The sequence below is a fragment of the Oncorhynchus masou genome, unplaced genomic scaffold (genome assembly GCF_036934945.1).
Source record: "Oncorhynchus masou masou isolate Uvic2021 unplaced genomic scaffold, UVic_Omas_1.1 unplaced_scaffold_587, whole genome shotgun sequence".
NCBI lineage: Eukaryota > Metazoa > Chordata > Actinopteri > Salmoniformes > Salmonidae > Oncorhynchus > Oncorhynchus masou.
In genome coordinates, this window is record NW_027012291.1 from 140,001 (window position 1) to 155,000 (window position 15,000).

The 15,000-nt window shown below is 43.4% G+C and overlaps 1 protein-coding gene across 1 annotated transcript in view; it reads left to right on the plus strand.

Moving 5' to 3' along the window:
• Window positions 1-15,000, plus strand: part of LOC135536273 (voltage-dependent T-type calcium channel subunit alpha-1I-like) — a 197,887-nt gene that overhangs the window by 107,452 nt on the left and 75,435 nt on the right. Inside the window, exons 6-7 of the mRNA XM_064962633.1 lie at window positions 1,753-2,095; window positions 3,744-3,836. Coding sequence (XP_064818705.1) covers window positions 1,753-2,095; window positions 3,744-3,836 — 436 coding nt within the window. The remainder of the gene's footprint in view (window positions 1-1,752; window positions 2,096-3,743; window positions 3,837-15,000) is intronic.

Consider the following 15,000-nt stretch of genomic DNA (forward strand, 5'->3'; position numbering starts at 1 on the left):
CATATGGAATCATGTAGTAACCAAAAAAAGTGTAAAACAAATCAAAATATATTTTATATTTCAGATTCTTCAAAGTAGCCATATGCTGAGTGTCACGTTCTGACCTTTATTTCCTTTGTTTTGTCTTTATTTAGTATGGTCAGGGCGTGAGTTGGGGTGGGCAGTCTATGTTTGTTTTTCTATGATTTGGGTATTTCTATGTTTCGGCCTAGTATGGTTCTCAATCAGAGGCAGGTGTCATTAATTGTCTCTGATTGAGAATCATACTTAGGTAGCCTGGGTTTCACTGTGTGTTTGTGGGTGATTGTTCCTGTCTCTGTGTTTGCACCAGATAAGACTGTTTGGGGTTTTCACATTTCTTGTTTTTGTATTCAGTTGTTCATGTGTACATTTACGTATTAAAAGAACCATGGACACTTACCACTCCGCATATTGGTCCTCTGATCCTTTTCGCCTCTCCTCTTCGGAAGAAGAGGAGGAAATCCCTTACACTGAGCACTTGTTGGCTGCTTTTCCTTCATTCTGCGGTCCACCTCATCTCAAACCATATCAATTGGGTTGAGGTCGGGTGATTGTGGAATTCAGATCATTTGATGCAGCACTCCATCACTCTCCTTCTTGGACAAATAGCCCTTACACAGCCTGGAGGTGTGTTGGGTCATTGTCCTGTTGAAAAACAAATGATAGTCCCACTGCAAACCAGATTGGATGGAGTTTCGCTGCAGAATGCTGTGGTAGCCATGCTGGTTAAAGTTGCTTTGAATTCTAAATAAATCACAGACAGTGTCACCAGCAAAGCACCCCTAGACCATCACACCTCCTCCTCCATGCTTCACGGTGGGAACTACACTTGTGGAGATCATCCGTTCACCTACTCAGCATCTTACAAAGACACAGCGATTGGAACCAGAAATCTCCAATTTGGACAGATTTCCACCGGTCTAATGTTCATTGATCGTGTTTCTTGGCCAAAGCAACCCTCTTCTTCTTATTGGTGTCCTTTCGTACCGGTTTCGTTGCAGCAATTAGACCATGAAGACTTGATTCACGCAGTCTTCACGCAGTTGAGAAAATGGCAAGCGTGTGCAAAGCTGTCATCAAGGCAAAGGGTGGCTACTTTCAACTTTTTTGGTTACTACATGGCTTCATATGTGTTATTTTATAGGTTTGATGTATTCACTATTATTCTACAATATAAAAAATAGTAAAAATAAAGAAAAACATGGTATTATTCTCATGTTCTCTTCTCTCCACCTCTCCATCCCTCTCCCCTCCTCTCCATCCCACTCTCCTCCTCTCCATTACTCTCTCCTCTCTATTCCTCTCTCCTCATCTACATCCCTCTCTCCTCATCTCCATCCCTCTCTCCTCCTCTCCATTACTCTCTCCTCCCCTCATCCCTCTCTCCTCCTCTCCTTTCCTCTCTCCTCCTCTCATCCCTCTCTCCTCCTCTCCATCCCCTCCTTTCTCTCCTCCTCTCCATCCCTCTCTCCTCTCCACCCCTCTCCTTCTCTCCATTCCTCTCCTCCTCTCTCCTCCTCTCATCCCTCTCTCCTTCTCTCCATTCCCTCCTTTCTCTCCTCCTCTCCATCCCTCTCTCCTCCTCTCCATCCCTCTCCTCTCCATTCCTCTCTCCTCCTCTCCATTCCTCTCTCCTCCTCTCCATCCCTCTCTCCTCCTCTCCATTCCTCTCCATCCTCCTCTCCATTCCTCTCTCCTCCTCTCCATCCCTCTCCATCTCTCTCTCCTCAGTTCTAAGGACATCTCCCTGCCTCGCCCTTACTACATGGCAGATGAGGATGATGAGCGACCCTTCATCTGCTCTCTCGCCCAGGACAACGGCATCATGGCGTGCACCGACGTCCCGGCCCGCCGAGAACTAGGACGTACCTGCTGCCTGGACAAGGACGATGTGACACACAGACAGGGTTTGGGGCTGAGTCCTGAACCCCTGGTTAATGGGTCAGTGAGTGGGCCTGGACTGTGTGTCAACTGGAACCAGTATTACACACGCTGTCACACGGGCCACAGCAACCCACATAAAGGAGCCATCAACTTCGACAATATCGCCTACGCTTGGATCGTCATCTTTCAGGTAGGGCTTTGATTGGGTGGTTTGGACTTTCTTTTCTTCATTTGTATTGGTTGAGCTTTATGAGCTGATGTGGCTAGATATGCACCACAACGTGTCTCTCTCTACACCTACCTAGCTTGCTTTCTCTGTCTCTCTTTTTCTATTGATGTAAAGATCAAATCAAATTTTATTTGTCACATGCGCCGAATACAACAGGTGCAAACCTTACAGTGAAATGCTTACTTAAAAGCCCCTAACCAACAATGCAGGTGTTCTTGTAATGAAAATATTTAATAAAAAGTTACAAAATAAAATAACAAAAACAAGGCTATATACATGAGGTACCGGAACCAAGTCAATGTGTGGGGCCACAGGTTAGTCAATGTAGGTCGGGGAAAGGTGCATAAAGGTGCCTGTCATATTGTATGTCTTTGCACTGTCCTGGGAGCTGTATTGGTTAAAGTAGAGGCCAGATCAAATCCCTGTACTGGAGGGCTGCTGTGGGCAAGCTTTTGTTCCCGCCCAGCACCAACATGCATGATTTCACTTTTATTTAGATCATTGTTAGTCTTATCAGGTGTGTCAGTGCACGTTGGCACTGGGCTGGAACAAACACCGTGCCAGTCCTCTTAGACTAGAGTTGTCCCACCCCTGAAGTATAGGTCAGGAGGATGTCGAGATAGAGTAGAGGTTACCATAGTGATTAGGTCATGACATGATAGAGTAGAGGTTACCATAGTGATTAGGTCATGACACGATAGAGTAGAGGTTACCATAGTGATTAGGTCATGACAAGATAGAGTAGAGGTTACCATAGTGATTAGGTCATGACAAGATAGAGTAGAGGTTACCATAGTGATTAGGTCATGACAAGATAGAGTAGAGGTTACCATAGTGATTAGGTCATGACAAGATAGAGTAGAGACTACCATAGTGATTAGGTCATGACAAGGTAGAGTAGAGGTTACCATAGTGACTAGGTCATGACATGCTAGAGTAGAGGTTGTCATAGTGATTAGGTCATGACAAGATAGAGTAGAGGTTACCATAGTGATTAGGTCATGACAAGATAGAGTAGAGGTTACCATAGTGATTAACTCACCACAAGATAGAGTAGAGGTTCCAATCGTGATTAGGTCATGACAAGATAGAGGTTACCATAGTGATTAGGTCATGACAAGATAGAGGTTACCATAGTGATTAGGTCATGACAAGATATTTACTTGCTGTAATGAATTGAATAATGTATGCTGGTCTGGAACATCAGCCTTGTAGTTCTCCAGCAGTAGTGAAGTGTCTGACAGGAGTGATTAGGTGATGGGGAGATATACACTCTGTAATTGGCTTGCTATCTGATTATCTGATTACATTACAGAGACAGAGAGCTCTCCTCTATGTGACTTTTAGGGGGGAAATGAATCAGGAAGTGGATGTTATCAGACGTCATCAGATGTTCTCCAGTGTAGGTCAACAGGAGGGTGACTGATCTGGCTGATCTGTAGAAGGACAAACTGATCTTCGTCTTGGTGAAATGTCTGAATTTTTGGTAACAATGGAAATGTCAAAACCTATTGTCCTTGACTTAGAGATGTGTGTGTGTATGTGTGTGTGTGTGTGTGTGTGTATGTGTGTGTGTGTGTGTGTGTGTGTGTGTGTGTGTCCTCTCCAGGTGATCACCCTGGAAGGCTGGGTAGAGATCATGTACTATGTAATGGATGCTCACTCCTTCTACAACTTCATCTACTTTATACTGCTCATCATCGTAAGTGCACACACGCAATGCACACACACACACACACACACACACACACACACACACACACACACACACACACACACACACACACACACACACACACACACACACACACTCTCTTCTCTCTCTCTCTCTCTCTCTCTCTCTCTCTCTCTCTCTCTCTCTCTCTCTCTCTCTCTCTCTCTCTCTCTCTCTCTCTCTCTCTCTCTCTCTCTCTCTCTCTCTCTTCCTCTCTCTCTCTCTCCCTCTCTGTCTCTCTCTTCCCCCCTCTCTCTCTCTCTCCCTCTCTTCCTCCCCCTCTCTCTCTCTCTCTCTTTCTCTCTCTCCCCTCTCTCTCTCTCCCTCTCTCTTGCTCTTCTCTCTCTCTGTTTCTCTCTCTCTTCTCTCTCTCTTTCTCCCTCTCTCGTTCCATACCAGAGATGCTATCGGCACGGTAATAGAAAGGGATTATTATTGGATGCTCAGACCACCTGGGGATTAGGCTCGCATCCATTCACACACACACACACACACACACACACACACACACACACACACACACACACACTGCCTGTCTGGTGTGGTGTCACGGTTGGAGAATGAAAGAGGGGTGGTTTATACTGGTTTACCGTTTGTACCCTGGCCACCCGTTGGCTCCAAGCTACAAACACCCATCTCTCTCCATCTGTCTCTCTCTCTCTCTCTCTCTCTCTCTCTCTCTCTCTCTCTCTCTCTCTCTCTCTCTCTCTCGCTCTCGCTCTCTCCCTCCCTCTCCCTCTTAACTATAACTGTACACAATTTCCTTTCTCTCTCATAATGTCTCTATTATTGAAATGGTTTCCTAACATGCAAAGAGAGCCTTAACCCTTCCTTCACTCAACAGTGTTGTACAACGCATGAGAACCCGGGGATTATTGTGTCATACCTCCTGACTAAGGGCTGTTCTTAGGGCCTCTCGCTCTCTCTCTCTCTCTCATCATCAGCAACCGCTGAATAGCATAGCGCCGCAGTCAAATAATATTACAAAAACATATGAAACACAAACACATGAAATCACAAGTGCAATATTGCAAAACACAGTTTAGCCTTTTGTAAATCCTCCTGTCGTCCCAGATTTTGAAATTATGCTTTACAGCGAAAGCAATCCAAGCGTTTGTGTAAGTTTATCGATACCATAGCATCACATTATGTACACTTAGCATTAAGTAGCTAGGTCACGAATGTTCAGTTATGTTCAGAAATCCACAGGAAAGAGTGGTCACGACAACGCAGACGTATATTCCAAATAATATCCATAATGTCCACAGAAACATGTCAAACGTTTTTTATAATCAATCCTCAAATTGTTTTTAAGATAAATATTCGACACAACCGAGTGTGTAGCTTTTTCAATAACAGCAGGAGAAACAATGGCCGCCTTACTCAGTTGCGCAAAACTCACTCTGAGAGCCCCCACCTACCCACTTACGCAATGTGATCCTTCACGCTCATTTTTCAAAATAAAAGCCTGAAACTATGTCTAAAGACTGTTGACACCTTAGGGAAGCCATATAAAAAGGAATCTGGTTGATATCCCTTTAAATGGAGGATAGGCATGCTGAGGAACCGAGAGGTTTCAAAATAAGAGACACTTCCTGATTGGATTTTCCTCAGGCTTTTGCCTGCAATATCAGTTCTGTCATTCGTTCTAGTCATTCCACGTTGCTATGCTAAACACATTATTGGCATGGAGCTAGCTAGCTAGCTAGCAGAGGTTCAATGATAATGAGAGACAAGAACATCAATACATATTTATTTAATAAACCATGTATAATTAGGCAACAACCAGCTGATGGTCAACTCAATATCATATAGTTATGTAGGATAGCTAAGCTAACGTTACTTCTCCAAGTCAATAATATAGTTACGTGGGATAGCTAGGCTAACGTTACTTCTCCAAGTCAATAATATAGTTATGTGGGATAGCTAGGCTAACGTTACTTCTCCAAGTCAATAATATAGTTACGTGGGATAGCTAGGCTAACGTTACTTCTCCAAGTCAATCATATAGTTTTGTAGGATAGCTAGGCTAATGTTACTTCTCCAAGTCAATAATACAGTTATGTAGGATAGCTAGGCTAACGTTACTTTTCCGAGTCAATAATATAGTTATGTAGGATAGCTAGGCTAACGTAACTTCTCCAAGTCAATCATATAGTTTTGTAGGAAAGCTAGGCTAATGTTACTTCTCCAAGTCAATAATACAGTTATGTAGGATAGCTAGGCTAATGTTACTTCTCCAAGTCAATCATATAGTTATGTAGGAAAGCTAGGCTAACGTTACTTTTCCGAGTCAATAATATAGTTATGTAGGATAGCTAGCCTAATGTTACTTCTCCAAGTCAATCATATAGTTATGTAGGATAGCTAGGCTAATGTTACTTCTCCGAGTCAATCATATAGTTATGTAGGATAGCTAGGCTAACGTAACTTCTCCGAGTCAATAATATAGTTATGTAGGATAGCTAGGCTAACGTAACTTCTCCGAGTCAATAATATAGTTATGTAGGATAGCTAGGCGAACATTACTTCTCCTTTGCTAGCTAACTAGCCCACCAAAGGCAAGCTAACATCACATCGTGCAGCTGAAATGACAGCAAACTATGGAATTTTTGTTTGTTTTACCTTTGTTTCTATTGCCAATTCTTTGAATACATCCATTATAATGATGCTGATACATGAATTGGCCTGGATCAGAGAAGCTGTCAGGCTCATCATGTCATGTGGCACAGTGGAGAAAAAAAAACTGCAACATGTTGCACAAATCTGATAGGCACATAGTTGTACTGTACCAAACCAAATGCTTGGCTCGTAGCATGGGGACATATTGTCTTGACACTTTTTTCCCCGGGGGAGATTAAGTTTACAAATTGACTGGCTGGGCTGTGGGACAGTAAATGCACATGTATACATTTAATGGAACTGTTAACAGGCATCGCCCGGATAATGAGGGATTGTGGTGCTATAACTCCCTGCTACCAACCAATCAGCATCCGGAATCCAAACAACCCATTTTATAATATGGTAATACAGCATTTGCTAACCCTTCATTAACTTCACTCAACAGTCTTCAGTACAGTAAAGTAGAATTGAGGGATTACTTTCTAGCATGCAACATTGTGCATACTGTATACACAGAGTGGACAAAACATTAAGAACACCTGCTCTTTCCATGACAGACTGACCAGGTGAATCCAGATGAAAGCTATGATCCCTTATTGATTTCCCTTGTTAAAGCCACTTCAATCAGTGTAGATGAAGGGGAGGAGACAGGTTAAAGATGAAGGGGAGGAGACAGGTTAAAGATGAAGGGGAGGAGACAGGTTAAAGATGAAGGGGAGGAGACAGGTTAAAGATGAAGGGGAGGAGACAGGTTAAAGATGAAGGGGAGGAGACAGGTTAAAGATGAAGGGGAGGAGACAGGTTAAAGAATGATTTTTAAGCCTTGAGACAATTGAGACATGGATTGTGTCTGTGTGCCATTCAGAGGGTGAATGGACAAGACAACACAATGGAAGTGTCTTTGAACGGGGTGTGGTAGTAGGTGCCAGGCGCACTGGGTTTGAGTCAAGAACTGCAACACTGCTGGGTTTTTCACTCTCAACAATTTCCATATAAATGGAGGCGTTGAACAACATGAGTACAGCCTGTTTGCTCAGCAGATGCTTTTGTCCTATAGGCATCCAATACCTTTTACCCTGTTTCCCAACACGGCAGTCTTTTCATAGCTTATCATGCAACACGATGCTCTCTCTTTCACACAAAGAAAGCTGTTTAATACATATTGAGTACAAGTAGTTGGAATGATGCTTTCAGGGAGGTGAATGACACACCTCCTGTACATTTCCTGCAGCCTCTTTACAACATGTCTCAGTCTCAGAGTTATTACGAGCCGACGCTCTTGTCTTCACACTAATCTGTTGCGCAACACGTCTCCGTCTCAATAGGTTATTATGCCGAGGAGATGAGACACTCTCGTTTTCACACTGAGACAGACAAGTACCCTTCCATTAAGGCTTCGTCTCCACTCCTACACTCTAATGGAGAGAGGAGGGAAATCAGATGAGACAGACTGCAGGAAAAGGTAGAGAGTGAAGGGGCGGGGGCAAAGAGAGAGGGATGGGAATAAATCAGAGTAGATAGACAGCCAGATGGGAGGGGGGGGGTAAAGAGAGAGGGAGGGGAATAAATCAGAGTAGATAGACAGCCAGATTGGGTGGGGGGGGGGGGTACAATCACTGAAAGGAGCAATCATCAACATACTGTCAAGTATCTGTACTATAAAATCAGTGGCGATCGCTGAGGTGTGAAGTGGAAGCACAACAAGTGGATAAGGACAATCATATGGCTGTGAAAATCAGAGACACACACACACGGTAGGCCTTTACAGTACACACCCACCAACATACACACACAGTGGTATCCAAGGCTTACAGAGCTGTGAAGTACCCATGTACTGTGTTTACAGTACACACAGCCTCCACTTCCACACATACTCTCCACTCCTGTTGTCACCCAAGCTTCTGTATAGATATTTGATCATCTGTCATCCCCTCTCTCTCTGATCGTTGTGGGGTCCCCTACTTTCATTTCAGTCCTGAGCATACAAAATTGGCATGGAAACAAACTATTTGAATCCACGGCCCCAGAAAGCTCTGGTTTAGATCAATTGCAACCGTAGAGAGAACAGAGAGGGACGGAGAAAGAGAGAGAAGAAGCAGAGAGAGAAAGCAGAGTATGAGAGCGATGCGAGTGTGAGTGCTTGAACAAGGATCGGTACAGAGAGCTAAACCAATCATGAAAGGAGAAACAGAGAGGAGAAAATCCTATGGCTTCCCTCCTTAGATCAATACTGATTCAAACCCTGATAACCTCCTAGTCCTATCTGATCCTCCTCTCTTTTTCTCTCTCTCTCTCCCTCTCTCTCTCACTCACTCTCTCGCTCTCTCTCACACACTCACTCTCTCTCTCGCTCTCTCTTTCTCTGCCTCTGTTTCTCTCTTCTCGCTACTCTATCTATGTCCTTTCTCTATGTTCTCTCCATCTCTTTCTCTCCTCTCTCTCTCTCTCTCTCTCTATGTTATCTCTGTTCTCTCTGTCTCGCTCTATGTTCTCTCCTTCTCTCTCTCTCTCTCTCTCTCTCTCTCTCTTCTATCTCTCTCTCTTTCTCTTCTCTCCACCCCTCTCTCTCTGTTCTCTCTCTCTCTATGTTCTCTCCCTCTCTTTCTCTCCTCTCTTCTCTCTGCCCCCTCTCTCTCTCTCTTTCTCTATGTTCTTTCCCTCTCTTTATCTCCTCTCTCTCTTCTCTCTGCCCCCTCTCTCTCTCTCTCTCTTCTCTCTGCCCCCTCTCTCGCTCTCTTCTCTCTGCCCCCTCTCTCTCTCTCATCTCCCTGCCCTCTCTCTCTCTCTCTATGTTCTCTCCCTCTCTTTCTATCTCTCTCTCTCTCTCTCTCTCTCTCTCTCTCTCTTCTCTCTGCCCCCTCTCTCTCTCTATGTTCTCTCCCTCTCTTTCTCTCTCCTCTCTCTCTCTTCTCTCTGCCCCCTCTCTCTTCTCTCTGCCCCCTCTCTCTCTCACTCTCTCTCTCTCTCTGCCCCCCCCCTCTCTCTCTCTCTCTCTCTCTCTCTCTCTATGTTCTCTCTCTGAGCTTTTCCTTCGCTCTCACTCTGTCCTTTCTCCTTCTCAATTCAATTCAATTTACTTTATTGACATGGCAAGTTCATTATTACTCACATTGTCAAAGTAAACTATATATATATATTTATATATAAATACACGGTGGGACCAACAGTAATAATAATAGTAGTAGTGGACATGGGATTACCATTAACAACAACTACAACAACAATATTAATGAGAACAACAATACATTAAATCAATGGTAGTAGACCAGTGTCAACGTGACTGAGAAGACACATGACATGGTATGAAAGACAGAACAAAACAAGATGTGAAATATTATCGACATTACTTTGCACTTTTCACTGGCTGTCCCTCAGGTTGTTGCAGGAGGACACATATTTGGCTGCCAAAACTGCACATTTTGGCTTTTCACCCAATAAATATTAGATTTTTTCTTAATCTTTTATAGTTTCAAATTCTTTGTATTGAATTATAATTTTGGGAAAGAAATATTCTCTATGGTCTGAGTATTTGTCACAGTGTAGTTGGAAATGCAGCTCTGTCTCTACCTCTCTCCTGGAGCAGAGTGAGCACAGCCTGTCCTCTCTGGGCAGCCAGGTTTGTCTGTGACCACCGGCCTCTATCGCCAAACTATGCTCACTGAGTCTGTACCTAGTCAATGTTTTCCTCAGTTTCCTATCAGTCACAATGGTCAGATAGTCTGCCACCAAGTACTGTCTGTTTAGAGCCAAATAGCACTGAAGTTTACTTAGATTTTTTTGTGGTGTCTTTCCAATAGGTGATATATTTTTTGTTTTGTAATGATCTGGTTTGGCCAGATTTTCTGAGTGCTGTCCTGAGGCTCTATGGGGTTGGTTTGGGTTGGTGAACTGAGCCTCAGAACCAGCTGGCTGAGTGCTGTCCTGAGGCTCTATGGGGTTGGTTTGGGTTGGTGAACTGAGCCTCAGAACCAGCTGGCTGAGTGCTGTCCTGAGGCTCTATGGGGTTGGTTTGGGTTGGTGAACTGAGCCTCAGAACCAGCTGGCTGAGTGCTGTCCTGAGGCTCTATGGGGTTGGTTTGGGTTGGTGAACTGAGCCTCAGAAACAGCTGGCTGAGTGCTGTCCTGAGGCTCTATGGGGCTGGTTTGGGTTGGTGAACTGAGCCTCAGAAACAGCTGGTTGAGTGCTGTCCTGAGGCTCTATGGGGTTGGTTTGGGTTGGTGAACTGAGCCTCAGAACCAGCTGGCTGAGTGCTGTCCTGAGGCTCTATGGGGTTGGTTTGGGTTGGTGAACTGAGCCTCAGAACCAGCTGGCTGAGTGCTGTCCTGAGGCTCTATGGGGCTGGTTTGGGTTGGTGAACTGAGCCTCAGAACCAGCTGGCTGAGTGCTGTCCTGAGGCTCTATGGGGTTGGTTTTGTGTTGGTGAACTGAGCCTCAGAACCAGCTGGCTGAGGGGACTCTGCTCTGGTTTCATCTCTTGACATTGTAGAGCTGTGTGGTGGAATGTTTTGGAGTCGCTTGTTTTTAGATGGTTGTAAAATTTGATGTCTCTTTTTTCTATTAGAATGAGAAGGTGGTATTGGCCCAATTCTGCTCGACATGCGTTATTTATAGTTTTTCTTTGCACATGCAATACAGTCTTGCAAAACTCTGCATGCAGTATTTCAATTGGATGTTTGTCCCATTTGGTGAATTCATTATTAGAGAGTGGACCCCATACTTCACTGCCATATAGAGCAATTGGTTCCATAACCGATTGGAAAAGTTTGAGCCAGATTGGAATTTCGATTTTAATGTACCTTTTAATGGCATAAAACACTCTCCTTGCTTTGTCTCTCAGCACATTCACAGCCAATGTGAAAGCTACCTGTGTTGCTGATATTTAGTCCTAGATTTGTGTAGTTTTTGGTGTGTTCTAATAGCACTGTGTCCAAATAGAAATTATATTTGTCATCCTGATTTCCTGACCTTTTTTGGAATATCATTATATTTGTTGTTTTTTCGGTTAATGGTCAGAGCCCAGGTCTGACAGAACCTGTGAAGACGATCTAGGTGCTGCTGTAACCCCTCTTTAGTGGGAGACAGCAGCACCAGGTCATCTGCGTACAGCAAACACTTGATTTCAGTGATGTGTAGGGTGATACCAGGTGCTGCCGATTCTTCTAATGTTTTTGACAATTCATTAACTTAGATGTTAAATAGTGTTGGACTTATGGGGCAGCTCTGTTTCACTCCCCGTCCCTGAGAGAAGAAGTCTGTTTGCTTGTTGCCAATTTTAACTGCACATTTGTTTTTAGTGAACATTGATTTAATAAAATCATATGTTTTCCCTCCAATACCACTTTCTGTTAGTTTATAAAAAAGAGCTTCATGCCAAATTGAATGAAATGCTTTCTTGAAATCTACAAACCACGAGTAGATTTTGCCTTTGTTTTGGTTACTTTTTTGTCAAGTAGAGTGTAGGGTGAAAATGTGGTCTGATGTACGATCCTTTTTTTAGAAATCCAATCTGACTTCTGCTCAGGACGTTGTGTTCGTAAAGGAAATGATGTATTCTGCTATTTATGATACTGCAGAGGATTTTCCCCAAGTTGCTGTTAATTAATAACGCAAATTCCTCTGTAATTATTTGGGTCAAATTAGTCTCCATTTTTATAGATTGGTGTGATCAATCCCTGGTTCCAAATATCGGGGGAAATACCTGAATGTTGAACAGTTTGAGTATAGCCAATTTGAATTTGTGGTCTGTATAATTGATCATTTCATTTAAAATACCATCAGCGCCACAGGCCTTTTTGGGTTGGAGAGCATTGGTTCTCCAATCATTCTTCTTCTGTATTGGTGTATCCACAGGACTCTGATAGTCTTTGACTGCTGATTCAAGGATTTGTCATTTTTCTTGACTATCTTTTTGTTCTGGGCTGTTTGATATATTGCTATAGAGGTTTACAAAGTGATTTGTCCACATGTCCCCATGTTGGAGAGACAGTTCCTCATGATGAGGTTTGTTTCATTTATTCCAATTCTCCCAGAAGTGGTTTGATTCTATGGATTCATCAATTCCATCCAGCTGATTTCTAATGTACGGTTCCTTTTTTGTTCTTAGGGTGTGTTTGTATTGCTTCAGTGTTTCCCCATATTGAAGGTGTGTATTTTTGTTGTCTGGTTCTTTATGTTTTTGATTAGATATATTTCTCAATGACTTTCTTAGATTTTTGCAATCATTTCCAAACCATTTTTCATTATCTCATATTTCTCTTATGCTTCTTTAGATTAGCCAAGGAGGCTAATTTGTCAAATATAAAGTTTATGTTCCAAACAGCCAAATTTACACCCTCATTGCTGAAGTAGAAAGTTTAGGTTAAAAAGATGTCCAGGAGAGATTGTATTTTTTGGTTACTAATTGCTTTTTGGTAGATGTCTGTACTGTTTGCACTCCATCTATAGGCCTGTTTTGTACCACACAATTTATTGGGTCGTGATGCTTCATGGTTGAGTTCCGCTCTTCTCAGATACACTATGATTTTACTGTGGTCTCAGAGAGGTGTTAGTGGGCTGACTGTGAAGGCTCTGAGAGAGGTGTTAGTGGGCTGACTGTGAAGGCTCTGAGAGAGGTGTTAGTGGGCTGACTGTGAAGGCTCTGAGAGAGGTGTTAGTGGGCTGACTGTGAAGGCTCTGAGAGACTCTGGGTTGAGGTCGGTGAGGAAGTAGTCTACAGTGCTGCTGCCAAGGGTTGAGATGTACGTGTACCTACCAAAAGAGTCCCCTCTCAGCCTGCCATTGACTACAGACCCAGTGTTCCACAGAGCTGTAGGTGTACCTACCAAAAGAGTCCCCTCTCAGCCTGCCATTGACTACAGACCCAGTGTTCCACAGAGCTGTAGGTGTACCTACCAAAAGAGTCCCCTCTCAGCCTGCCATTGACTACAGACCCAGTGTTCCACAGAGCTGTAGGTGTACCTACCAAAAGAGTCCCCTCTCAGCCTGCCATTGACTACAGACCAGTGTTCCACAGAGCTGTACGTGTACCTACCAAAAGAGTCCCCTCTCAGCCTACCATTGACTATGTACAGACCCAGTGTTCCACAGAGCTGTAGGTGTACCTACCAAAAGAGTCCCCTCTCATTCTGCCATTGACTACAGACCAGTGTTCCACAGAGCTGTAGGTGTACCTACCAAAAGAGTCCCCTCTCATTCTGCCATTGACTACAGACCAGTGTTCCACAGAGCTTCACAAGCTGTACTCCATTTTTTGTTTTTCACCTTGTCATAGTTGTTTCTGTGGGGGTATGTGGGGAGGGAAATGTTGTTGCTTCCTGGTAGGTGTTTGTCCCCATGACTGTTAATAGTGTCTTGTTCTTCTGCTGTTCTAGCATTCAGGTCTCCACAGAGTGCGTTGCCTTGGGCCTGAAAGTGACTAATCTCCTGTAGAATGGAGAAACTCTCTTCATTGAAGTAGGGTGACTGAGGGGGGAATGTATGTGGTACAGAGGACCTTCTCTCTCTCTTCCAACATTCTGAAGGATGGCAACAGGGCATCTCTCTGTGATGTCTCTTTTGGCTTTCTAAGATTAAAAGGTCATCTCTCTCATCTTTTATTTATCCAGGATGGCAACAGCTTTTTGTATTTAGTATTCTCTAAGTCTTCCTACTGTAGTCGTCCAACTTCTCAAACGTGCTCTGTTCCCTCTTCTTCTAACACAGCTATCTAACCTATCTAAAACAATCACACATCCCTGTTCCCTCTTCTTCTAACACAGCTATCTAACCTATCTAAAACAATCACACATCCCTGTTCCCTCTTCTTCTAACACAGCTATCTAACCTATCTAAAACAATCACACATCCCTGTTCCCTCTTCTTCTAACACAGCTATCTAACCTATCTAAAACAATCACACATCCCTGTTCCCTCTTCTAACACAGCTATCTAACCTATCTAAAACAATCACACATCCCTGTTCCCTCTTCTTCTAACACAGCTATCTAACCTATCTAAAACAATCACACATCCCTGTTCCCTCTTCTTCTAACACAGCTATCTAACCTATCTAAAACAATCACACATCCTGTTCCCTCTTCTTCTAACACAGCTATCTAACCTATCTAAAACAATCACACATCCCTGTTCCCTCTTCTTCTAACACAGCTATCTAACCTATCTAAAACAATCACACATCCCTGTTCCCTCTTCTTCTAACACAGCTATCTAACCTATCTAAAACAATCACACATCCTGTTCCCTCTTCTTCTAACACAGCTATCTAACCTATCTAAAACAATCACACATCCTGTTCCCTCTTCTTCTAACACAGCTATCTAACCTATCTAAAACAATCACACATCCCTGTTCCCTCTTCTTCTAACACAGCTATCTAACCTATCTAAAACAATCACACATCCTGTTCCCTCTTCTTCTAACACAGCTATCTAACCTATCTAAAACAATCACACATCCCTGTTCCCTCTTCTTCTAACACAGCTATCTAACCTATCTAAAACAATCACACATCCCTGTTCCCTCTTCTTCTAA